This window comes from Anolis sagrei, chromosome 5 (genome assembly GCF_037176765.1).
Source record: "Anolis sagrei isolate rAnoSag1 chromosome 5, rAnoSag1.mat, whole genome shotgun sequence".
In the NCBI taxonomy this organism is placed as follows: domain Eukaryota; kingdom Metazoa; phylum Chordata; class Lepidosauria; order Squamata; family Dactyloidae; genus Anolis; species Anolis sagrei.
This window is the reverse complement of record NC_090025.1, coordinates 158,558,986-158,583,984: the sequence shown is the minus strand read 5'-3', so window position 1 is coordinate 158,583,984 and position 24,999 is coordinate 158,558,986. Positions and strand designations below refer to the sequence as shown.

General features: G+C 40.6%; 1 protein-coding gene across 1 annotated transcript; it reads right to left on the bottom strand.

Moving 5' to 3' along the window:
• Positions 1 to 406: 406 nt before the first annotated feature.
• LOC132776031 (uncharacterized) lies at positions 407 to 20,957 on the bottom strand. The gene is made up of 16 exons (XM_060777200.2): positions 20,812 to 20,957; positions 19,111 to 19,396; positions 16,495 to 16,646; positions 14,308 to 14,385; positions 13,207 to 13,492; positions 12,926 to 13,077; positions 11,179 to 11,235; positions 9,652 to 9,732; positions 7,397 to 7,682; positions 6,772 to 6,926; positions 3,180 to 3,465; positions 2,651 to 2,805; positions 2,281 to 2,566; positions 1,940 to 2,091; positions 1,317 to 1,378; positions 407 to 676 (listed from the first exon to the last, which is right to left on the bottom strand). The coding sequence occupies exons 1-15, from the start codon at positions 20,888 to 20,890 to the stop codon at positions 1,362 to 1,364; spliced, it is 2,508 nt and encodes an 835-aa protein (XP_060633183.2). The 5' UTR covers positions 20,891 to 20,957; the 3' UTR covers positions 407 to 676; positions 1,317 to 1,361.
• Between the last annotated feature and the right edge of the window lie 4,042 nt (positions 20,958 to 24,999).

Sequence of the window (24,999 nt, the reverse complement as noted above, 5' to 3'; positions counted from 1 at the left end):
GCCCCTCGGCTGTGGAACGCCCTTCCCACAGATATTAGACTAGCTCCATCATTAATGGTATTCCGCAAAAAAGTGAAGACCTGGTTGTTTGAGCAGGCGTTCGAATAGTTAGTGCAATGAGTGTAATGAACATAGGAATGGAACAATGGATGACGGATCTGGATCATGTTTTCAGTGATGAGACGCTAGTGAATGGCTATTGTTGTTAATTGTATATGACTGTATAAGGTGTTAGGATGTTAACTGTTTTTATATCATGTTATTGTAGTATCGTATTTTTGCTGTTCTGTTGTTAACTGCTGTGAGTCGCCTAAGGGCTGAGAACAGCGGTATACAAATAAAGTAAATAAATAAATAAATAAATAAATAAATAATACCTTGATATGTAAAAGGAAAAGGCAATGTCTTACAGTTTCAAAAAAGCATTTATTTCATTGACACCCCTCCTAATTGCTCTTTCCTCCTTCTGACATGCTGATATGGTTTGTGCACAAACAAAGACAGTAATGTTAGAAAGATTCTCAAGGTGTGATAGGGAAGAGCCCCAATTTGAAAACGGCCATTTCAGCAGGAGAAAACCATTGTGCATAAAGGAGTGGAATACACCATAGGTTCGTGTTTTTGTTTGTTTGTTTGTTTTGTTTTGCTGAGAAAACAAAAACCTTGCCAAAGTGATCTATAAAGGAAGAAAATAACTGATTATACGACAGAACAGAAGGAAAGAACTAATTATACATCAGAATCTACATTCTCACTGAATTCTGGCTAGCCCTTTCATACTGCTCTTTTTCATAGGATACAGACTTAACTTTCTGACTGTATACCAATGCCATTGAGGTATACCCAATATCCAATAAAAAGAGGGGGGTTTTTGGTCAGGACTACAACAAGGGCCATGTTCTACTGCACCCCCAAGTTTTATCTCTCTACCTCATTATCCTGCTCCTTCCTCGAACACTTTAATTGCATTCACTAACTAAAATCAACATTGTGTCTCATTTGGGTTTCAGTTACCTATGAACTTCCTGTTCATTTTATATGAGTAGGATGGGGAAAATAGATACAAATGGTCATTTTTCATGATGGACTGTGAAATGTATAATCTTCCATTATATGTTTGATAATAGTGTACAAGGACAGCACTAATAATGCAGATTTCGGAAACATTTCAGTTTGGGCATACTTCCAATTGAGCAACATCTTGAATTCCATCCCAGTTCAGTCTCAAGAAAAATCTAAGGTCAGTCTTAGTTAACAAAAAGTGAGTTTAAATAAGCCATAAATACATGAATTGATTTAAAGAGAAAATGACGTACTTGGATTTGATGCTTTCTTCTTCTAAGTCTTAGAAGACTCTAAGTTCAGACATCCTGAGTTTCTGTGAAGTTCAAGAGATGGAGATATTATATACATCCAGCATTATAGCTGCCACATCCTGACAACGTTGAACTTCCTCAACTGATAAGGCAAAGATATTGAAGGAATCAAGATCTCAATACAATAAAAGGTAAAGGTTTTCCCTTGACATTAAGTCTAGTCATGTCCGACTCTGGGGAGTGATGCTCATCTCCATTTCTAAGCTGAAGAGCCAGCATTATCCATAGACACCTCCAAGGTCATGTGGCCAGCATGACTTCATGGAGCGCTGTTACCTTCCCACAGATTTTTAAGACACAGCTGAAGACCCATGTCTTCTGGCAGGCCTACCCAGTCAACTTTGAAACATGAGTTTTGGATTTGCATTGTATTGCCACTGTATTTCGATCTTTTACTATGTGTTTTGGTGCATATATTTTATAGTGCTATATTTTGATATATGTATTTTGTTGTATATATTTTATGTTGATATGCTTTGACTGTGTTGTACCGCGCCTACAGAACCAGCCAACAAAGAGCAGCTGAACATCAGACTTAAAAACTAAAGCATCTCTCTACTCACCAGAGGAATCAGCCTTTATGCCAAACACTTGAACTTCACACAGGGTGAGAGACTGAACTCTGGGGATAGTAACTGTAACATATCGCCCCTTCATTCCTTTGCAATCAAAATTTTCAGTTTCTCCAGGACCAATTGCGGTGATCACAGCACACCTTGAAAGAAATCAGTTCAGAGATATTAATAAGGTGATTGACAGCAACTTATTTCCTACTAAAAAAGAAAACAAACAAATCAAGAAGAGAAAACCAATCACAAATGGTGCTCATGTCAGTAAATGAGTGGGGTATTTTTTTATCTTTTCCATTTCATTTTCATTTCTGAAACACCAAGCCAACAAATACCTGGGATTTATCAAACCTCCATTCTCCTGTGAATTTCCAATCCGGATTTCAGCTACATTTAATCGATCTGCACAGCAGTCCTCCCGATTGCTGATACTAACACTTGTCACATTAAATTCTGCCCCCAGATCCACCATCCACCAAGGATTTGCTTCAAGTTCTGTGTGAGTGCAGGATCCACGATAATAGTCAACTGCAGTGGATCCATCGATGGCATGTTCTGCAAGACCTAGTTTGTGGTAGAGACTGGACTGGAAGGCCTTCCCTTTAAGAGCCACGTTGGGTACTACAAGAAGCAAAACACTCTGTGTAAACCACTCAAGAGCAAAAAGTTTCAACTTGAAATTAATTGAAAAATATATCTACATACCTGGGGGAATTATGCGCTCCCCAAAGACTTGTACTTCGCACACAGTGAGATAAGTGTTTGTATCTGGGATGGTGATAGTCACATATTGTCCGGGCATTTCACCACACTCAAATTTGTGAGTTTCACCCAGACGCAGTGAGGTAATTATGGCACATCTTGAAAGCAGAACAGATCATATTGATTAGTGTTGCATTGACATGTTGAAGGGGAATGATTTTTCAAGGCCTTGTGAAAGTGTGCCTTTGACAAGTTACAACTAAAATAGTCAAACTGATTTGAGTCTGGCTACCTATAATTTTGTGAATGGAAGCTGTCATCCCCCTCAACTCTCACAATATGTTCACTGGAATCTGACATAATAACCAACAGTGCATCTGCATTACAAATTAGTAGCAGTCTGATATCATGTTAATGGCCATGGTTCTAGCATATGAAACCCAGAAAATGTACTTTACTAAGTGTCCTTGGAATTCTCTACTGTCATTCAAAGGAATACACAATATATTCTCATCCAGCAATCTAACGGTACCTGGGATTTGTAATGCCTCCTCTTTCTTTTGAGTCTCCAATTCGGATTTCAGCACCTTCTATCCGCTCCTCACAGCAATCTCCTCTGTTGGTGACAACAACACTGAGTACTCGAAATCTATCCCTCAGGTCCACCATCCACCATGGATTAACTTCTTGCTTTGTGTGGGTGCAATGCCCACGTAAATAATTTGCATCTGTAGAACCATCAATGGCATGTTCAGGAGCTGACAGTGAATCGTAGGAGCTGGACTCGTATGCCTTTCCATCATAGGCTACGTTGCGGACTACGGGAAGGAGCAACCAAGACATATATTAGAGGAACAGAGAGAAACCTTTATCACTCTTCTGTATTCAATCTTCTGAAAAGTATATGAATATTACCAATATGAATAAAGTATTCCCACATTCTGTTTGGTGCTAAAATAATGGTATATTCCATAGTGCTATTAAAGTTTGTCATATTAAGGAAATTACAAGACATACATCTGATCCTTAATGATTGCCATGACCATTTATCATGGTAAACTCTAGTGGTTTGTTGCATGGTGTCCATCTACAGGATGCCTTTCAGAACGATGTATGCAATAATGAAATCTGCAAAATGATAATTATTCATTTTCAGTTGTATATATTTATGTTTATAGTTGTACATGCATAAACAACCTCTGGCAGAAGAAGCACTGAATATCTGTAAGTCAAAGTGATTTGGCCAGCAATTAATCTGTCTGCTCCCAAGATAAAATGAGAATAAGCTGAGAGAGAAGAAATCACCAGGTGTTTTTTCCATGTCAGGAGCGATTTGAGAAACTGCAAGTCACTTCTGGTGTGAGAGAATTGGCCATCTGCCAATCCGTGCATGAGAAGCTGGACCTGACAGATGGGAGCTCACCCCACTCCCCAGATTTGAACCGCCAACCTCTTGGTCAGCAGTCCTGCCGGCACAAGGGTTTAACCCATTGTGCCACCAGGGGCTCAGTACCATCTATGATCCCAGAGATGACTTGGTACCATCTGTGATGCCAAAGAGGTATCACAAAACTTTACACCTCATCTTTAACAAATTCAGCTTAGATGTTTTGTCCCTTTCAATTTGCCTTGACCAATTATGTTTTTAGCTAAGGGTGACAGGCCTGCCCTAAGTTTAACCACTGGTGACTTTCAGCTAGGATTATTGTGATATGGTCTGTATGGAACTGCCCTTAAAAACACCATTTGGTTCAAAATGATGTCCCCAGGATACCAATGCAAAGCCAACAACTAGGTTGTTTGATACACTTCTTTAGTTAGTATTTTGTTTCTAAGATTCATTTAGAGTTGGGGGGGGGGGGGCTTAATGCCTCATACATAACATAACCTGGACTGTGCAGTATTTGATTCATTTGGTAAATTTATTCCCTGATTACTGCTGTGGTTTTTAATAGTGTGTTATATTCCTGATCTTAATTGCTCTTAATGTTTTAATTGGATTTAATTCTATGGATAACTTTGTGAACATAACCCACCCTGCTAGACACAGATGGCCTTAATAAGCCAGAGGGTTGCTGAACCCTCCCCTGCCCCATTCGTGTCAGCACTATCCTTGGATTTGGTGCAAAGAGTTCCTACTGATATGAACTAGTCAAAGGGAGGATGCAGGGACGAGGATACAGACCATGATGGGAAAGTTTCTGATTTCTTTTAACAAATTGAACCTGACAGTGATTGAGTGATGCCCCAAAAGGGTGGCACAGCACTGTGAAACTATAAAAGCTAATGTACTATCTCTGCTGGAGCTCCAGTTCTCCATATTTTCCACCTTGTTTTAGTTTTAGCTTGCTTTCTAAGAGCAAGAAATGTGTGTTACTTTGCTGGCTGTGTCTCTAAAGCTGCACCTTTTAAGAGATTGGAGTGACAATTTAATTGCATTTTAATAATATCTTTTTGAATGTTTTTCCTTATAGATTACTAACTGCTTTAAATGTTGTATGTCAGCCTGTTCAGCCTGCGATTGTGTCTGTTGATCAGGTTGCTTTGGATGATGGGAATGAGAATGATGTTCATGTTCAAGCTGATTTCCCTGATGGGAATGGGGATGCTATCCCTGTAAATGTTCCTGAATAGAATGGGGATGTTGGTCTGTTTCCTGGGCCTGGGTTTGGGGATGTGGGACCTGAATGCAGTTTAGATGATGGGTCACAGAGACCTGTATTGTTGCAAGAGGATTCTCAAGGTCTCGAGCTCAGGAAAAGCTCTGCATCACAGTTCCCTGGTCAGTTATTTCCAGGTGGAAATTTTAATGAAAGGAGTAGCAGTGAAGCCTTGAACAGGAGAAGTTCTTTCAGTCAGCAAAGACAAACAGGTCAGCAATTACTGCGCTCGGCCAGATTACAGCAAAAGTTAGAAGTGAAACCAAAATTAAGAAAGAACCCTTTCCTAGCTGTTTAGGAATTAGGGCAGAGTTTATAAGTGCCAAGTCCGGAATCTAGCTTCAGATGAAGCACCATTGGATTCACAGTAAGTTCCTCATGCCAAGTTCTTGGACTTTTGCCTTTGTTTGATGCCTTTGTTCGATTCATGGATTTAAGTGCCTTTGCTATTATTTGCCTATGAAATCAAGTATCTAGTTTCATGGTATAGTTTGGCCTATTTCTCTTTGGACTATTTGTTCTTATTTCTTTTTAATCATTTGGATTACCTTTTACTGTGGATTGCTTTTTATTGCTTTGGCTTTTATTATTCTCAATAACCTGCTTGCTATTTTAACCCATCTGTGTGGAGTTTAAAGTCAGAGGTGATCCTGCTCTGAAGTACAACATTAAACTCTGTTTGTTTTACACTATATACTCATGTATAAGTCTAAAAATTTTAGTCAACAAAACTCAAAACACCTGGATGTCACTTCCTGTTGTCTAACACCCATTCTTAACTATGAGTCATTTGTAAGTCAGATGTTTGTAACTTGGTGACTGTCTGTATATACATAACATTTGTTGAGTTGCTTTGAGTGCTATTATTAGGAGAAAGACAGATGTAGATGAATAATATCATCTTAATCCTTATTGTTTTGGGCCAGTCTTTCTCCCTGTACAACATCAAAAATATTCAGAGATGGATTTTTTTCCCAGTGTCAGTCAGTGGGCATTATTGTCTCATTAGGAACATACACAAAGATCCACATCTACACTAACATCCATATGTTGGAAACAACAGAAAAGTGGTTACTATGGGTTCCTTACCTATACAGCTATATCAAATCTACTTTTGTGAATGGAGCATAGTGGGATGCACAAAACTGTTTCCTCAAAAATGTTCACACACACACACACACACACACACACACAATCTACTCCAAGTATAGAAAGTGAATTGTAATTCCTCTTGCAGCCTGCAATAAGTCTAGGAAATAAAGACGCACCCACTTGTATGGCACTTGTCGGTCAGTCTTTTTTTGGATTGAAGTAATGCTTTGTAACCACTATGGGCAATTTTCAACTGCATCTTAATTCAAAAATGAAATGGGTCCACAAATATTGCTCAGACAATTGAATTTATTCCAGAAGAGAAAAGAAATGTTTCCACTCTGAAATAAATTGGGAAAGTTATATACATACCTGGAGGAATTATCCGCTGACCATAAACCTGTACTTCACACAAGGAAAGATATTCTAATCTCTGTGGGATGGTGATAGTCACATATTGTCCAGACATTTCATCACACTCGTATTTCCCAGTTTCACCCAAACCCAGTGAGGTGATTATGGCACACCTTGAAAACAAACCAAATTATATTGATTAGTATTGCAACAGCATATTAAAATGGGATGATTTCTCAAAAATCCCCTAACTTTGTGAAAATGATTGCGACATGAGGCTAGTAAAATAATTGCTATATCTATTCAATATAACATCAGTAATCTGATACCATTTTAATTGCTGTGGTTCTATCACATGGAACCCAGGGAAATGTCATTTCTTAATGATGCTCTGCTGGCATTGGGAGGCATATACTATAAATCCCATGATTCCATACAAAGATGCCATGATGACTGAAGTGACATCAAATGGCTTTAACTCCATAGTGCAGTTTCACTCCATGAAAGTTGGCATGTTAGCAACCCAGGTATACTAAACATGGATAATGGAAATCTAGACGGTAGTAGCTAGATTCATATTGCTTCCCAGCCCATTATTTATCAATGTTCTGATATTGCAAATGCATGAGCAGATTAGCGGTACCTGGGATTTGAAGTGCCTCCTCTATCTTTTGAATCTCCAATTCGAATTTCAGCACCTTTTATCCGCTCCTCACAGCAATCTCCTCTGTTAGTGACAACAATACTGAGCACTCGAAATCTTCCCCTCAGGTCCACCATCCACCATGGATTGCTGGATAGCCTTGTGTGGGTACAATGCCCAAGTAAAAAATTTGCATCTGTAGACCCATCGATGGCATGTTCAGGGGATGATAAGGAATTGTAGGAGGTGGACTGGGATGCCTTTCCATTAATGGCCACATTGCGGACTACAGGAATAGGTAACAGGAATATTATTGAAATAGGGGAAAAAATTTATAACGACTCTATATTTAAACTTCTGGAAAGCACTGGAAAAATTGCAACACAGAAAAGTATTCCCATATTCTGTTTCAATGGCATGCACAAAATATACCATTTATTCTGGCACCAATGACTATACTATGACAATATTAAAGTATGTTATATAAAGTAATCAGAAAACATAAATCAGATCCACAATAATTTCTATTATTTAGTAAATACAGCTAATAATTCACCATAATAAACTCTGGTTATCGCTACATGTTATCAGTGTATATTATGCCTTTCAGAACTATATATGCTATCTTGACAGGTTCCTGGCTCCAAAGTGTTTCCAATCCTTAAAAATACACTGTTGAAAACAACAACCAAAAAAGGAGAAAGGCAATAAAGGAGCATATACTTCAGTTAGAAATAAGGATTAAAGGAGTGCAGTAAAAGATTTATTTCTTGAGTCTTATTAAAGTGCCCATGTGGAGAACTCAAAGCAAATCTGACTGAGCATGGGCTAGAGCATATTTGAAAGCCTACTCCACGGCAATGGAGGCAACAGAGAAATCGTTCCTTGATGCTACCATTGCATCTGCAAGAAACCGTCCAACTGAGCTGTTTCAAGTGGTCAGAGGGCTATTACATACTGGTCCTCAAGGAGAAATCCCTGACCATTCAGCAGCTCACTATGATGAATTTGCCCTGCACTTTGCAACTTCCCAAAGCGTCTAGGACTCTGTGATGTATTTTCTAATGATGAGTGCAGATCCAAGTAAGGTGACCTTTTGCACTTGACAGATCATGATTTTGTCAATGTTTATTGTTTCCAAATGCCAGCTGAGATCTTTTGGCACGGCACCCAGTGTGCCGATGACCACTGGGACCACCTCTACTGCCAGAGCCTTTGATTCGATTTTGAGGTCCTGATAAAGGCTGAGTTTTTCCTGTTGTTTTTCCTCAATGCGACTGTCACCCAGTATGGCAACATCAATAATCCAAACCTTTTTCTTTTCCACAATCGTGATGTCTGGTGTATTGTGTTCCAAAACTTTGTCTATTATTATTATTATTATTATTATTATTATTATTATGCACCGCTGCCTACCTATGAAGAAAATCGGCACATGATAAATGATTGTCTGTATTTATCTCATGAGAAAGATTTATTTATTATTTATTTACTTCACTTGTATACCGCTCTTCTCAGCCAACGGCGACTCAGATAGATGTCTTTTGTTCAGTTCACAGTCAAGTGAATGCAAACAACCATTCTCTGCAGTGGGTCATTATAATCTGAATTCCTGTATTACATTACTACATTTTTAAGTTAAGCCAAACTAATCCTGTTTAACTGCTCTGTTTAACTGCTCCGGGGAGATGGAGGCGGAGTAGAAAAATAAAGTAGTAGTAGTAGTAGTTCTTCTTCTTCTTCTTCTAATGGGCATAAGAGACTATATTGCTATTTTGTAGATTCAGAGGATTTTATGACAATCTTGCTCGCTCAGGATTGGGTTTGGTGTGGTTGTGAGGTAAAATCCTACTTCATTATATGAAAGGTATATTAAACCCCTTTCCTCACTGTATCGGTCAATGGCCTAGTAAATTTCATAATACATAACTATTATACATTCAATTGTAAGTGGAACTTTTGGAGTGTGTAGCCATTTCCAGAACCAAACTGGAGTACTGCTACTCCAGATTGGCCACATAATATTTGGTAGGAATAGATGAGCCCTATGTGAATTATCCAATCCATCAGAAATATCTTTTTAGGCTTGAATCCTATTACAAGTCCAAATCAGAGTAGACTGAGATTTATATTTGTGTTAAATCTCCATGTGGCAATTGATTCAGTTGACTTATTTTAGACAGAATAAGACAAGAGGATTCAGATTATATTATATCTAGTCTGCCATGTCCACAGTATCAAAGGAGTCAGTTTACCAACTAAAGAAGACTGATGACTGTTTTCCCATAGGTTTGGCAGTTTTCTTGGTTTCGCCCATTTTGCAATTGCTGAAGTAACTGTTATTAAACAAGAAAGAGAAAAATGATTTCAAATATTTTCTTAGTTAAGCTTCTAAATCAATTTACTAGGTCATCAATTATCCTGAACTATATGATGGAATAGGGAAGCAATGGCCCTTGGGGTCCATTTGAGAACCCCTGAATCTCCCCCCCCCCCCCACACACATAAACATGCACATATACATACACACACACAACCCCTCTTTAAAAGAAATGCAAAACAAAAAAGAACCCAAAAAACCACACATACACAAGCCAGTCCCTCACCAATACCCAAATTTGGCTGTCTTTTTGACTAGTCGTTATATAGCAGGCATTGGCAACTCCAAATGTCCCCTTTGGAGGTGCCTATGCCTGCTATATAACAACTAGCCTCATGACACAATCCCTTCCACCAGCTGTTTGCCATTTTTGAAGGGAGGGGGCCGTGTCTTTGGTCCAGAAATCTCCGGAATGATATCACACAATTCAAAACTGCCTGCTACCTGCCATCCTTTCCCCTACTGCCATGTTGCTGTGATGTTACTGAATGTTTGGCAACACTGAAGGGAAATCTTGTTGGAGAATGCAAGGAATCAGTTAAAGTGTGTGTGTTAACTGTAAAATAAGATGCATGAAGCTGATTTGTCAGGCAATGCCTGAGGAGATGGATGACCCTTGGACTTTTGGATACCATTACATTTTTGTTCAGGCTTGAGCTAGCAGGTGCAGAGAGAGAAGAAAGAAGCAGAAAGAGGTAGGGTTTGCAGTGTGCTCTTGCTTCATGAGCTGCTGGAGGAAGTTTTTCCAGATGGACAAAAAAAGACCATTTTAAATCTCTTTAAAAGGACATATGTGAATTGGTGCAATTGATCACATTGTTTATATATGTTGTTCTAAACTATGAAGAGTAAACTATGTGTTCTTTACTGTTCACCTGTGTGGCATATTTTCTTTCTCTGCCAAGGCAGTGTGTGGGCTGATGAAACTACACGTGGTTTATTGTACATTACGCCACAAATCTTGGAATCATAGATACTAAGGAACTTAGGTCAGAGAGGAATAAGTGAGGAAGCTGTATAGCAGGCAACAAGTTAGGAAGAAAAGGCAATTGGGAGGCATAGTGATGGAAGGTCTAAGAGACAAAAATGTGATGAGAAAAAATATCTCCAAATTGAGGGACTGTTTTGCCTAGAACAGAGTTGGAAAAGAAGGGGCTTTGAAAACAGAAGATATGCGAACTGGGCAGTCCAGGAAGCAGTTGAATCTAGAACTTATGACAGGTTAAGGAATGGTGCGGGTAATGTACTGCAAGAGCAGCTGTATTTTACATGCTTAAGGGCAAGTGGTGTGACACATCTGTGAAAGGACATTTGATTCAACCTCCCTAACTGAATAAGCTTTATACCTCTAGTATATCATGCTAAGTTTAAAACTAGAATTCTGAGGACCATGTATACTGACCTTTTGCTTCTTCCTTTTTTCCAGACATGGCCTCTGTCTCATCAGCAGTGTCCAAGCCTTCGAAACAAAAGACAGACATAAAAGCCATTCTGTAACTTTTGTCCAGTGAACAATGTCTGAAGCTTGCCAAAATTTTACTGAACGGGACAAGCTGTGATGTGATCAGTATTACCAAAGCCTAAGAAGAGGCATTGGTCCACAGCAATATCACTAAATAGCGGACATGGGGAAATGGAGAAGTGCATAAGCATGTTCTAGAATGATTAACCTACAGATGCCACCTTTATTAAGGCAGTAGCCCTGCGCCTTTAGCAAATCTGTGAAGCCAGACAAACATTTACTGGCACCGTTTCCCCATCTTTCAGGCAGCTATTTGTACAGTTGTTAAAGATACTGAGTGCTCCTCCAGAATGGCCAATAGTTCCTGTAAAGGTCATGCTATTCAATTTTTGGATTTCCTCTATAGATGTTGCAGATCTATAGAGGGCTAGGCAGAGGGCTAACCCACACGTACGCACATTTCTTGATTTCTTCTTCATTTATTACTGAAAAACATTGTTTTGCAGCATGGATTATATTCATCTATATCAGGCATAGGCAAACATTCTAACTTGGAGACCTCATGCTAGCACTCCCTGCTAGGAGGACTGAGTGCCCGGCGATGGAAGGAAAAAAGGAAAGGAGAAAGAAAAGAGAGAATGAAGGAAGGATGAAAGGGAGGAAGGGAAGGAAGGATGGGTGTAAGGAGAAAGAGGGAGAGAGGAAAGAAAGAGAAAGAAAGACAATAGGGAAGAAAGGAAGGATGAAAGGGTGGAAGGGAAGGAAGTAAGGGAGTAAGAGAAGGAAGGAAGGAAGGAAGGAAGGAAGGAAGGAAGGAAGGAAGGAGAGAAAGAAGGAAAGACAAAAGAAGGAAAGAGAAAAGGAAGGAAGGACAAAAAATGGAAGAGAAGGATGGAAGGAGAAAGGGAGGGAAGAGATGGAGGGAAGAAGGAAGGAAAGACAAAAAGGAAGGGAAGGACGAAAGGGGGGAAGAGAAGGGAAGGAAGGAGGAAGGTAAGAGAGAAGGAATAAGGACAAAAGGGTGGAAGGGAATGGAGGGAGGGAGAAAGGGAGGGAAGGGAGAGAGGGAAGGATGAAAGGGTGGAAGGGAAGGAAGAAGGAAGGGAGAAAGAGGGAGGGAGGGAAGGAAGAGAGAGAAGGATGGAAGGGTGGAAGTGAAGGAAGAAGGGAGAGAGAAAGAGGGAGGTAAGGGAGAGAGCGAAGGAGGAAAGAAGAAAAGAGAGGAAGGAAGGATGAAACGTTGAAAGGGAAGGAGAAAGAGGGGGGAAAGGAGGAAAGAGAGAAGGAAGGGGAAAAAAGGATAGGATAGGATGGTGAGAGAGAAGAGGACCTGAGAAAAGAGTCCAATGGGCCACATCCAGCCCCCGGGCCTGGGTTTACCCATGCCTGATCTGTACCATCCCTTGATGGTGCAACGATTAAGATTATGTAATGAACAAGTATGAGAAGCAAAACAGCAGTTCCAAAGAGTAAAAAGTCCATCTCTTATGGATGCCCTCTAAGGTACTACAGTAATGAAAAGTTTGGATGGATGCCATTCTGCTTGCATTCGGAGTCTCCCTGCCCCTACCATCAGGGCTCCTCCTGTGCATGCATATCATACCACAGCCATCTGTATTCTTTCAAAGAGAGTGTCAGTCATCATTTCCACAGATCACAAGATGGTGAGGAAATCTCTTTAACTTACCAGAGGATATGACCTTTGTGCCAAACACTTGGACTTCGCACAGAGTGAGCATCCGTACACCTGGGATGGTCACAGTTACATATTGCCCTTGCATTTCTCCACAGTCAAATACAGCTGTTTTCCCTTCCCCCAATGAGCTGATCGTAGCACATCTGAAATGGAATCCACTCATATTTGTTAGAGTTTTTCCCTGGACTGAAAATCATGTTCAGGAAAAGACAGAAGGCAGGAAAAAAATATTCAAGTGTGATCCCTTGAATAATCTTATACTGACACCATACCTTGGATTTGTGATCCCTCCCTTTTCTGGAGAATTCCCAATATGAATTACTGCCCCATTTAACCGTTCTGCACAGCAGTCTTCTCGATTTGTAATGCTAACTCTGGATATTTGAAACTCTGCTGTCAAGTCCACGGTCCACCACGGTTGAACTTCTAGCTCCGTGTGGGTGCAGTGTCCACGCATATAATCAGCAATTATAGAGCCATCAATAGCATTCTCTGGGTCTCCGAGTACATTATAGGTGCTGGATTGGAACACCTTCCCCTTAGGAGCCACATTTGGGACTATAAGAAACGACAGAAAAGAGCCCCACCCCCATTATGTTTAAACCACTGAACAAAAAAGTCAATTCACACAGTAAGGATATTACATATAGTTGATTTGAATCAATTTATTTACTATACATTGTGCTGGTTGTATTGTCAAAGGAGATGTATCATACTTCAATGACAAAGCATTACATTTTGCAGATTGAAGTCTCAAGTTCAATTCTACCATCACCATCCCACCACTATCACTAGTGCCCAACATTTCTAGTTGACAAGTGCCTATTGATTCATTTTGGATAGATAGTTACAGAGTGAAAAGAGATTGCCCTGCATAGTTGTAAACAACCACTGACAAGGAGGGTGACATGCTGGGGAAGGAGTGTCACAGCAGAACTGTAAATAGAAATGGTAGTGAACAAAGAATGGGGATTTGATGCTGAGCAAAAGATGGGGAGGGAAAGTTTATCCAATGTAGATTTATTGCGATGGGACTTGTGTCGTAAAGTCTAGAATTTGGCCGAGATACTACTGTTTCAGCCTGATTGTTCAGATTGTATACTAATTAAGATGGTTGCTTAGGATTTGTTCAAATTATTCATTCAAAACCACTTTGAAATATATTACAAAAGATATGAGAAGAAAGGGCAAAGCCCATTCAGAGTTAAACATATGTAGGCCTCAGATATCTTCAACAGGACAGCTAAGAAAACTCCTGCGCAATTTTCGCCAGACTGAAGGAAACTCACACATACTTGGTTTGTTCAGATTATGCACACAATTAATCCTGTGTTAATTTCTCTGTGTTAAGTAATATAATTCAGTGAAGTTACCAGACATCTGGAAATGTTCTCCTTTGTCAAGTTCCAACAGTGGCTGGGAGGATGTGTTTCGCTCAGATTCAAAATCATCTGATAAAAAAAAAAATGATCAAAAATCAAGATTTAATTATGGGTTTCCATCAATAGTGACATATCTCATTTAAAATAATCTGAATTTTCCATTTTTTAAAATTTAAGAAATATGTGGACCCTGGTGGTGCAGCAGGCTAAACAGTTGAGCTGGTGAATTTGCTGATCGAAAGGCGATTCAAATCCGGGGAGTGAGATGAGCTCCTGCTGTTGGCCCCAGCTTCTGCCAACCTTGCAGTTTGAAAACATGCAAATGTGAGTAGATCAATAGGTACCGCTTCTGTGGGAAGGTAATGGCACTCGATGCAGTCATGCTGGCCATATGATCTTGGAGGTGTCTACGGACAACACCAGCTCTTTGGATTAGAAATGGGGATGAGCACCAACCCCCAGAGTCGGACATGACTAGACTTATTATCAGGGAAAATCTTTACCTTTTTATCTGGACCAATTAAAGAAATCTATCAAGCCAGCATGCAAACAACAATGAAGTGATAAAGTATGAATCCCAATGAAAACAAAATGCTAAATGCACATTCAGCAGAAGAGCTAAGGTTACAATTAAAATCTACTTCACACTGTTAGAATGTCTGAACAACTGAAATGTCTTCCTCCAGTACGGAAATAATGATATAATTGTTCAGAAGAGAATCTCCTTGGGGAAACCATACAGTAAGTCGGGAGCCACCACTTACAGGGTTTATACCCATCTAGCAGCACTTGATGGAGGCAAGGTTACCCTACCCTTTGACAGAGCTAATTCCAAAGTCCTGCTATGAGCACCAAATTATATCTTGTGATGGGGTGAATTTACTTTCCCCATACAGATCTTTGTTTCTCTTCATTTCGTATTGGCAGTGATCCCTACAGGAAGGTGATCATTTACACCTTTCCAAGTGGATCTTGGATCCAAGAGCAGGACAAGTATGGTTTAGTGCAGGTATGGGCAAACCCAGGCCCAGGGGCCAGATGTGGCTCTTTGGGCTCTTTTCCCAAGCCCTCATCTCTCTCACCATCCTATCCTTTCTTCCTTCTCTCCTTCCTTCCCTCCTCCTTTCTTCCTTTCTCCCTCTTTCCCTTCTACCCTTTCATGCTTTCTGCCTTCCCTCTTTGCTCCCTCCTGTTCTCTCGCTTTCCTTCCTTCCCTTTTGTCTTTCCTTCTTTCTCTCTTTCCTCTCTCCGTACCTCCCTCCATTCTCTTTCACCCTTCCTTCCTTCCATCCGTCTCTTCCTCCCTCCCTTCCTTCCCTTTTTCCTTCCATCTTTCCTCCTGGGGGATGTTTAGCTGGAAGAAGAGAAGAAAGAGAACATGAGAACTATGTTTTAAGATTTAAAATGGTGTCCAGTTGAGGAAGGGGGGGGGGGGCTGACTTTCTGCTGCTTTAAAGAACAGGGCACAAGGGAGCAGTGGTTTCAAATGGCAGGGAAAGATTTAACTGAAAAGACTAGGGAGAACTTCCTGAGCTGTTGGAGAGTGGCAAAGGCTTCTGAAAGTGAATGGGAAGAGGAGGAAAGGGCGGGGAGGGGATTTGCGGAGAACCCTCACCCTCCCAGCTTGCCCACCCTACTCCAGCCTGACATGCGACCCCCAACTTAGAAAGTTTGCCCATGCCGGATTTAGTGAGTTAGAACCAATCTGAAGCACACCAAAATGTCATTCTTTGTTGGCTACATAGTAAGATTGCTGACAACACTTTGACCCCAGCAAATTTGGCCCCATGCCTATTTCTACACACCTGATTTTTACCCTCTCTGAGGGACACAGATGATGATGAAAGCCTCTGTGAAGCAGAGGCTGAGGAAGCAAGTTGGGCATATGATATCAGATTTTCTCTTTGGATGAAGAATTATTGACTATTAAGAATTTCAGAGGAGAGTATCTGCTCCATCCTTGGGGTCTCTGACACATGCCGTTAGGACTGAAGGATTTCAGCCCAAAGTCATTTCCTAGTTCAATTCTGTGCGTTCACCCACACTGGCTTCAAAATAGCTTAATTCCAGTTGCATGTGCCTTGGACAGCAATCTGAGTCTGAACAATGGGTATGTCCTGTTTCCTCCCTGTTTTTTTTGTGTGTGACAAAATAGAAAACATATTTTTGTTTACTTACCGGAGATCTCAATCAGCTTACCAAACACCTGAACTTCACAAAGTGTGAGCATTCCTCCCGTTGGTTGGTTAACAGTCACAAACTGTCCACGAACACCTTCACAGTGAAATCTTTTTGTTTGCCCTGGGCCCAAAAAGTTGATTGTAGCACATCTTGAAAATAAACCATTTATAAGCTATTGTGTTACTGTTAGAGAACTGCTACTATTTGATTATCTGAGCAATTTACCAAATGTGAGCAAGGTTGGGAGAAAGAAGACAGTGATACAAACAGTGCATTGGGGCCACCACCAATATATCACCACAAGCAAGCAGCGAACTCCCAAAGCTACATTTCCAAACACATGACTTAGCACCTAAAATGACACCAATAGAAATGTAACATTGCCAGCAAGTTTTCTGTAGACCCATCCAAACAGACCTAAAAACTGGGACATGTCTCGGTTTTTACCAAAGGCGTCTAAGGATCCATCCAGACAGGCCCAAAATGGAGACCTGCCTCGGTTTTTACTAGAGGTGTCCAAATGATGCCTCCAGTAAAAACAAACTAATTCGGAACAAACCAAAGTTTGTAATTAGATACCTATTAGACCCAGACCTTCCTGAAAGGCCTGGGTTTAATGGAGTATTGGGCTTCCGTAGTCCCAGGATGAGTCTCCACTGCCATCTTGCACCTTTTGGGCTTGTGGATTGTCCTCCTCACCCCTCCCACCTCCTAACATGTATTTTTCTCATGCCAGGAGGACGTGAGGAGAATCTTTATGGCAGCAAGGGACCTTTTAAGTAAGTTTTAGGGGCTAAATTTGGAGTTTGGGGTAGCTTCATGTCATCCCGATTTGTCTTGGGTTGGCATGTACCCACTCCCCTGGGAAAGTCCGAAGTGTGTGAGTGTGGACAAGAACCCATAGTAAAGCAGGTTATTTAAATCCTCTTTGGCACGTGTTTTACCACTATCTGGAAGCACCCTGAGAGAGAACTGCTTGCTGACAGTGATGCAATGGAGGGTCTGTTTGCAGTGTGAGCCATGGATTAGGCCAGACCCAGTCTGATCCAATTACCCATATCTTTGAGACTACAGAATCATTACAGAAGTTTATGTGTTCCCTTGATGTGTATTAATAGCTCGATGCAATGGCTATGCTGCAAATCCGGCTGGATTCTCTGCAGCAGTTCAGCAGTGAAGTCCACTTTGTTTTGGCCTCTGTTCACAATGAATATTGAAACTCTATTTCAGGAATTATCAACCTTATATTTAATCTAATACTTCAAAACATAACATCAACAATAACATAGGCCGGATGTACACAGTCATGTAATGAAGGTTGAACTGAATTGATCTGACCATATAACTCAGCTCGAACTGCATTATATGGCAGTGTAGATCTATACAAGAATCCTTAATCCACTTCCAGGAAGCTTTGTGTGATAGATTAAAAGAAACCAGCAAAAACATGTAGAAGTGAAAACCAATATTCCACAGTTAGGGACTCGACACCAAAAGCAGAGGCAGAGTTCAATAATCCTAAACAGAGTTGCTCTGGATCTGAGAATACAACCTCTCTTATATACCATACAATGTCCTTGGAGTCCAATGCAGGGACCAAGCTGCAAATGCCACAGTTCCATAGCATCAAGCCATGGCAGTGATATCAAACTGCATCGATACTACAATGTAGAGCCACCTTAGGATGTATCTATGCCATATAATTAATGGAATTTGATACCATCTTAACTTTCATAACTCAATGCTGTGGAATCCTGGGAATTATTGTTTGGTGAGGCAACAGCATTCTTTGGCAAATAAAGCTAGACTTTGAAAAAGTACAGCTCCCACGATTCTATAACATTGAGCCATGGAAGTTAAATGGGTGTCAAACTGCATTAAATCTGCAATGTAGATGCATCCTTACAGACCATTGCTTAGTTCCACTTGTTGAATTGTGGATCTTGAATTTCATTATTGCCTAGTAGCTGCCCTCATAACATATTACAAAATGAAACATGGGAAGAGAACTGGGATATTCCACTAAAAATTGTCTACTGCCAGTTCTGCAGCTGCAGGCCCCATCTACACTACCATATAATGCAGTTTCAGAATGCAGAACTGCATTATGTGGCAGTGGAGACTCACATAATCCGGTTCAAGGCAGCTAATCTGCATTCTGGAACTGCATTACATAGTTGTGTAGATCTATCCAGTCAGCTAGCAGCAGCCATCTAGCAATAACTGTTTCTATTCAGCAGTCATTACAAAATCCAACTTTCTTTTTTTTTCTTTTCCAGAGTCTTGGGCTATTTAACGTAAGTCACCTTGGCAATACTTTACGCTAAGGTGTAAAATATAATTTCAAAATACGTTTACGTACACTGTTATGGTTTGTCTCAAAAGTTTACATTGAACTATTTTAAAGTCTTTTTTTTAAAAAAAGAAAACAAACTATTTTTTAGAAAAATGTAGCCTCAATTAAGCAGTTTAAAAACATTATCAGTAACAAGTGAAGCCACTGTTTCTGGAGCTCAGACTGTTAGATCTTTGTCTGGATTCCTTTTAGTCTGTTTTCGTTCCTCTGTCTTTATCATGTAGAGACCTGAAAAAGAGCTATTTAATATACAGTACCTGGGATTTGTGGTGCCTCCATTTTCTATGGAATTCCCAACCCGGATTTCAGCTCCTACTATCCGAAATGAACAACAATCTTGTCGATTAGTGATACTGACCGTGAATACATCATATTCTGCCAGCAGATCTACTATCCACCATGGATTATTTTCACTATTTGTGTGGGTGCAGGAACCATTCGAAAAGTCACCTTCCAAAGAACCATCAATAGCATTCCTAGCAATTCCAATGGGATTATATGTGCTGGATTGGTAGGCTTCTCCTGAAAGGGCCACATTCCTAACTGGAAGGAAAGAAAAGGTTTATCTTTTACTTCAGTTGTGCTTAAATCTGCTTAGAAGCAAAACCTGTCCACGTTTTTATGTGATTTCAGCTTCCACAAGAGATGCGGGTTCAAAGCCTGGCATGTCTAGCTTCCCAGAAGACCAAATGAGAACACAATTGGGTATATTACAAAATCAGAATTTTATTCTGAGTGGACAAAGAGGATGCCAGTGGAGAAGACCCCCTAAAGAACTGATATATTGCAGTAGTGAAAATATAACATATTGATTATATTTTGACAGCTATTCAAGACTCCTGTGCAAGCTCCTGATTGGTCAAAAATGTGCCCGGCTAGAATCCTCTTCCCTGTTGGCTGGGGATTCCCTTCAGTGTCACCATTGTTTGGTCTTTGCTGTTGGAGGGAAACTTTACTAAATTGTCACTGGATTATTTTTAAGAGTATTTTAATTTATAGATCCTCTCTCAAAAGGGGCATGATTGAAAAGGAATGTAATTTTGCAGTCAATAATGAGCTTAATGGACACAGTGACTCCGGTTGACACAATGGGGTTAGACCAAGGTAAACAATGGGTGCTTTAGGATGATGACCATCTCAATGAGTGTTGCAAGAGTGAGTCTGGCTGGGGGCACGGGAAAGGATAGCCCACTGATATCCCAGATTGAATTAGCACAATATCCTGTGCTCTGAAATTTAGACAAGGCAGTTAGAGTTCTCAGCCAAAGACCCCTGGTATTTCATCAAACTACAAATCACAGGATTTCATAGGAAGTCAGTTAAAATGGAGTCATAGTGGTATAACTGTTCATGTCCAAGAGTCTGAGGAGATCTAAATAAATGGAATTATGAGGTCATCACAATTTAAGTCCCATCAATCTCAATGGATGCAATCTAAGTCTAACTAAATCTGGCTCTGCTCAATGTTGTTGTTTGTTCTTAACTGCCATCAAGTCAACTCTACTTATGGCAACACTATGAATAAGAGAACTCCAAGTTATCCTATCACCAACTGTCCTGCTCAGATCTTGCAGACTCAGGCCATCTTTCTACTCCAGCTTCTCCCTTCTGTCTTTCACCAGCCAAAATTGCCACCCACTTCTTTCCCCCCCCCCCTCCAAAAAAAAATCCTAGCCACCTTTTAAACCTATTCCCAGTGAATCCAATGATTGCAGTTACTTCTTATACTTCAGCTTCTCCCTTCTGTCTCTCACTCAGCCAAATTCACCACCCATTTGCCCCCAAGAAAAACCAGCCATTGTTTAAACCTGTCAACAAAGATAGTAGTCCTACGTTAATCCTGGGTTGCCCCCTTCATGTGACAAAATCCTAAACATGCACAGATATGAAAAGTTCTGTTTCTGGATTTGGGGAAAAAGAAACAAATCAGGCAATAGCAGCTAGTCCCAGAGACATACCTTCGGAGGCAGACAATGCTGTCAGGGTGGCCAAAATCAGAGAGAGAGAATGTCTCATGGTTCTTTGTGGAAATGCCATTTTTGAAGGATATCTAAAAATGGCAGTTAAGGCCCAGGAAAATCTCGAGTGCCCCTGCAGTATTTGATAAAGAGTTAATAAATACCAGTGGGTACTTACCACATCCAATCAGATCTATTTAGACATAAGATTATGAAACACACCCTCACATAATATTTGCTGTTGTCCTTACAAAATCACTCAGTACAATCTGATCAAATAAGCTAAAAAGTCCAGAAGAGATCACAAATAATGTCCTTTAATGACAGAAGTAGAGCAATTTATTTATTCTGTTTAAAACAAATGTGTAAAACCAATGTGTCACGTAATGCCTCTGCTTCAGCTTCTTCTCCCGTCCTATAGAGCCCTAGCATTTGATGGATTCCAACAGTCGCTCTGTTCAGATATCCACTAATATTTCAGAAATCTGATATTCTTTCTTATTTCCAAGGCTTTCAACTGACTAGGTCAAAGAATGTACTGCAAATTTTAAACCCACAAATTGATTTCTGCATAGTCACACATGTGAATTCCCCTCAGGAATTAGAACCATAAAATTAATGCCACATGAACTTGATAATAAAAGAATGGATATTAACAAGGTTGTGCTCAATTTAATTACAAAATGAAAGTGTAAACTATGCATTTATTGTGTTGTCACTGGGTTGCTATGCACTTTTTCAGGCTGTATGGCCATGTTCCAGAAGCATTCTCTCCTAACATTTCACCCACATATATGGCAGACATCCTCAGAGGTTGAGGGGTCTGTTGGAAGCTAAGTAAGTGAGATTTATATATATCTAGAATGTCCAGGGTAGGAGAAAGATCTCTTGTCTGCTTGAGGCTTGTTGCAATTTGCCACCTTGATTAGCATTACATTTTCAAGGCCTGGCTGCTTTCTCCTTGGGGGAATCCTTTGTTGGGAGGTGTTAGCTGGATCTTATTGGTTCTTGTCTGGAATTCCCCTTCTTTCTTAGTGTTCATCTTTATGTACTGTCCCGATTTTAGAGTTTTTTAAAATATTTGTAGCCAGTTTTTGTTCATTTTCATGGTTTCCTCCTTTTTGTTGAAATTGATCACATGCTTGTGGATTTCAATGGCTTCTCTGTGTAGTCTGACATGGTAGTTGTTAGAGTGGTCCAACATTTCTGTGTTCTCAAATAATATGCTATGTCCAGGCTGGTTCATCAGGTGCTCTGCTATGGCTGACTTATCAGGTTGAAGTAGTCTGCAGTGCCTGTCACGTTCCTTGATTCGTGTTTGGGCAATACTGCATTTGGTGGTCCCTATGTAAGCCTGTCCACAGCTGCATGGTATATGGTAGACTCCTGCAGAGGTGAGAAGATCCCTCTTATCCTTTGCTGAATGTAGCATTTGCTGGATGTTCTTAGTGGGTCTGCAGATCGTTTGTATGTTATGTTTCTTCATCATGAAACACAATATACACATTTCTTTATCAAATTGAGATGTTGTCCCTTCTCTGCTTTCAGTCAGCTTCTGCCTGGAATGTGCTGTATGCCAAAAATGACAGCAAGTAGCCAGCAAGTCTCTATTTCCAGCCTTTCCATAAGAGACATCCTTATAATAAGGGTTACCTGGCAACTCTATCACCATAGAACTAGCCGAAAGGGAGGTAAGTTTCCTGCAAATGTGTTTTCAGGTTTACAAGGTGACTGGGTTAAGCCAATAATTGCAGTTCTAGCAAGCTAGTTTGCTGTTTTCCTTTCACCCACTTGCTGCATGAAGTACTGCAGCACTTATTGATTCAGTTTAACCCCTTAATATCTATTTCAAAAGCATGCAGAACAGTCTTCATAATATCGAACACCAACCCACCCCACCCCACCCCCCCGGTCAAATTTATATTAATATTCGAAGCCACAACGGAGCCCAGCTAGTCAACTGGCCGAGGGAACGGAGGAGCCTTGCAGCAGCTACCAGAGCCATGGATACATTCTACCTAAACCCCTGTCACGTTGCCAGGGCTCTGCCTTATTCAGGTAGAGATGAACCAAACAAATACCCAGTTTGTGTTGAACAATTTAATTAAAACAGCACTTGCTTTCTGGCTATTTTAATAGTCCAAAATTTAAAACATAAAGATTACACTCAGCCACAGAAGACTCAACATATACAATCAAATGAGACTTGAAATGTCAAACGTGTATAGTGCCTCGAAGGGTAAATGTACAGTTTTAAAATTGTATTTAGACTTTGATCACTCTGGTTTATTACCATAGCAAATTATGAGGGTCTTTTAAAAACTTTTATAATGTTTTAATGTAAACTGCAAACATTACCTGCAAACACTATTGCAGGTTCAAGATAACTTCATAGTCAAAAGGTCCAGTCAAACGCCGCGAGTTCAGTAAACAAAATCCAGGGATCAAGAGTCTATACCGTAGTCAAAAGCCAGTCCAAGGTTCAAGGTTCCAGGATTCCAAAGGTTCAGGAGTCAGGTCAGGACACCGAAAAACTACAAACCTGGGGGGAAACGAGCAGCATCTACCACCAAAACAAAACAAATACTTTTCTCCTGAAGATAAGTCCCAAGGCTAGCTCCTTATATCCAGAAACATCCAGCTGCAACCCATCTCTTGCATACGTCCACCCTTGATTGCTTTCACACATGAACACTTACTTACAGATTACTCAGCCCTTTAGAACTAAGACTTACATTAACCCTTCAATCACCAACTGCTACGCCTACCGCCACAAACCACCATCAACTGCAGAACATGATACATGACAACCCCCTTTCCCCTTTTATTATAAAGTAACCCCTTACTAAACATACACTTTGGTATGTTATCCTTATTTCTGATTCTTTGTGTCCTTTTTGCCTACTGTGTCTTCCTCTCCCCTTTTTACCTCTTGCAGCTTGCCCCAGTAACCGCTTGGCCCCCATAGCCCAAAGAGCAGGGCTTCCCCTCTCTTTCTCCCCAAAATATAAACCTTGTTTACCCTAAGTCAGTGTTTCTCAACCTGTGTGTCCTCAGATGTTTTGGCCTTCAACTCCCAGAAATCCTAATTGGTGGTAAACCACTGCCCTAAGTAATCCTGAATCAACCCTTGTCCCCATGGGTGCCTCGGCTTCCGCAATTGGGTACCCCGGTAGCCACAGACCCGCTTTGTTTGTGTAATATATATTATTTTATGTTTTATATAAACTTTTGGAGATATGAAGCTACTGATCAAGACTCAGGTAACCTTTCGCCGGCACCACCTGACCCTGGAATTCCCTCCAGTGTTTTCCTGGTCATCATGCAGCAATGCAAGCACCTGTCATTTCTGGAATCAATCCATCTCTATTGATTCCCTTCCTTTGTGCAGCCACATAGACACCAAAGGAAGATTAATCACCTGGCACTCTTTCCTGAAACAAGGAGGTCCTGCTCCGCTTTTCCAAGATGCCGTTTTCCCTTTTCCCAGAGACGGATTCCATAATCCCATCACTTTGGAGAATACCCTGACATGAACTATAATGGACATGGGCATCGTGGGTGCTCGACCCACCCTGATGGGTCACTCACAATGCAAAGATCAAACCCATAATCATCAGGGGCCTAATGGCCCCACTTTGTTCGTCTCAAGGTAGAGACAATGTGATTCTCTCAGAAAAGTATGTATTATTTTGTCTCACTGATCATCCTGCCTCCTATCAGCCACTGGAAAGCAGAAAATCTGCATTGGTAGCTGGGAATGCTCCCTGATTGGCTGGAGGGTGCCATAGTTCCGCCTCACAGAGGGAATCCCTGCCAGCTGCTTGTGATGTCAAGATGGACTCTTCCAATCAGTGCAAAGCCAGACCCAGATGGGTGTGAGTGAGAAAAGCAAAAGACTGTACTGAATAAAAATATGTTTTACTTGTACCAAAGACATCAGTTTCTTTGAGCGGCTTACCACTGGCTGTCATCCTTTCTGGCTGGATCAAATACAGTACTTTGGTGGCTTCTGCTTCAACTGGTGAGACTTCTTCTTTGGGCTTTAGCTTTAAGCCTCGCCAGGCACAGGCTACATTTTCGTGTTCCAGATCTCACTATCTGCAAACTGTCCTAAATTGCTCGATAACATTTAGACTCATTTTCCAACCCAACAGGAACAGGATAAACTTTTGGAACAAAGAGCAA

What these genes read in the sequence shown, in the direction of transcription:
- LOC132776031 (XM_060777200.2), bottom strand. Translation starts at nt 20,890, where the DNA reads ATGGCATTTCCACAAAGAACCATGAGACATTCTCTCTCTCTGATTTTG. An exon ending in TAAGCTGATTGAGATCTCCG is followed by an intron (nt 14,386 to 16,494) that starts GTAAGTAAACAA and finishes TTTTTTTATCAG; the next exon opens with ATGATTTTGAATCTGAGCGA. An exon ending in GGAGGCACTTCAAATCCCAG is followed by an intron (nt 6,927 to 7,396) that starts GTACCGCTAATC and finishes TTTGTTTTCAAG; the next exon opens with GTGTGCCATAATCACCTCAC.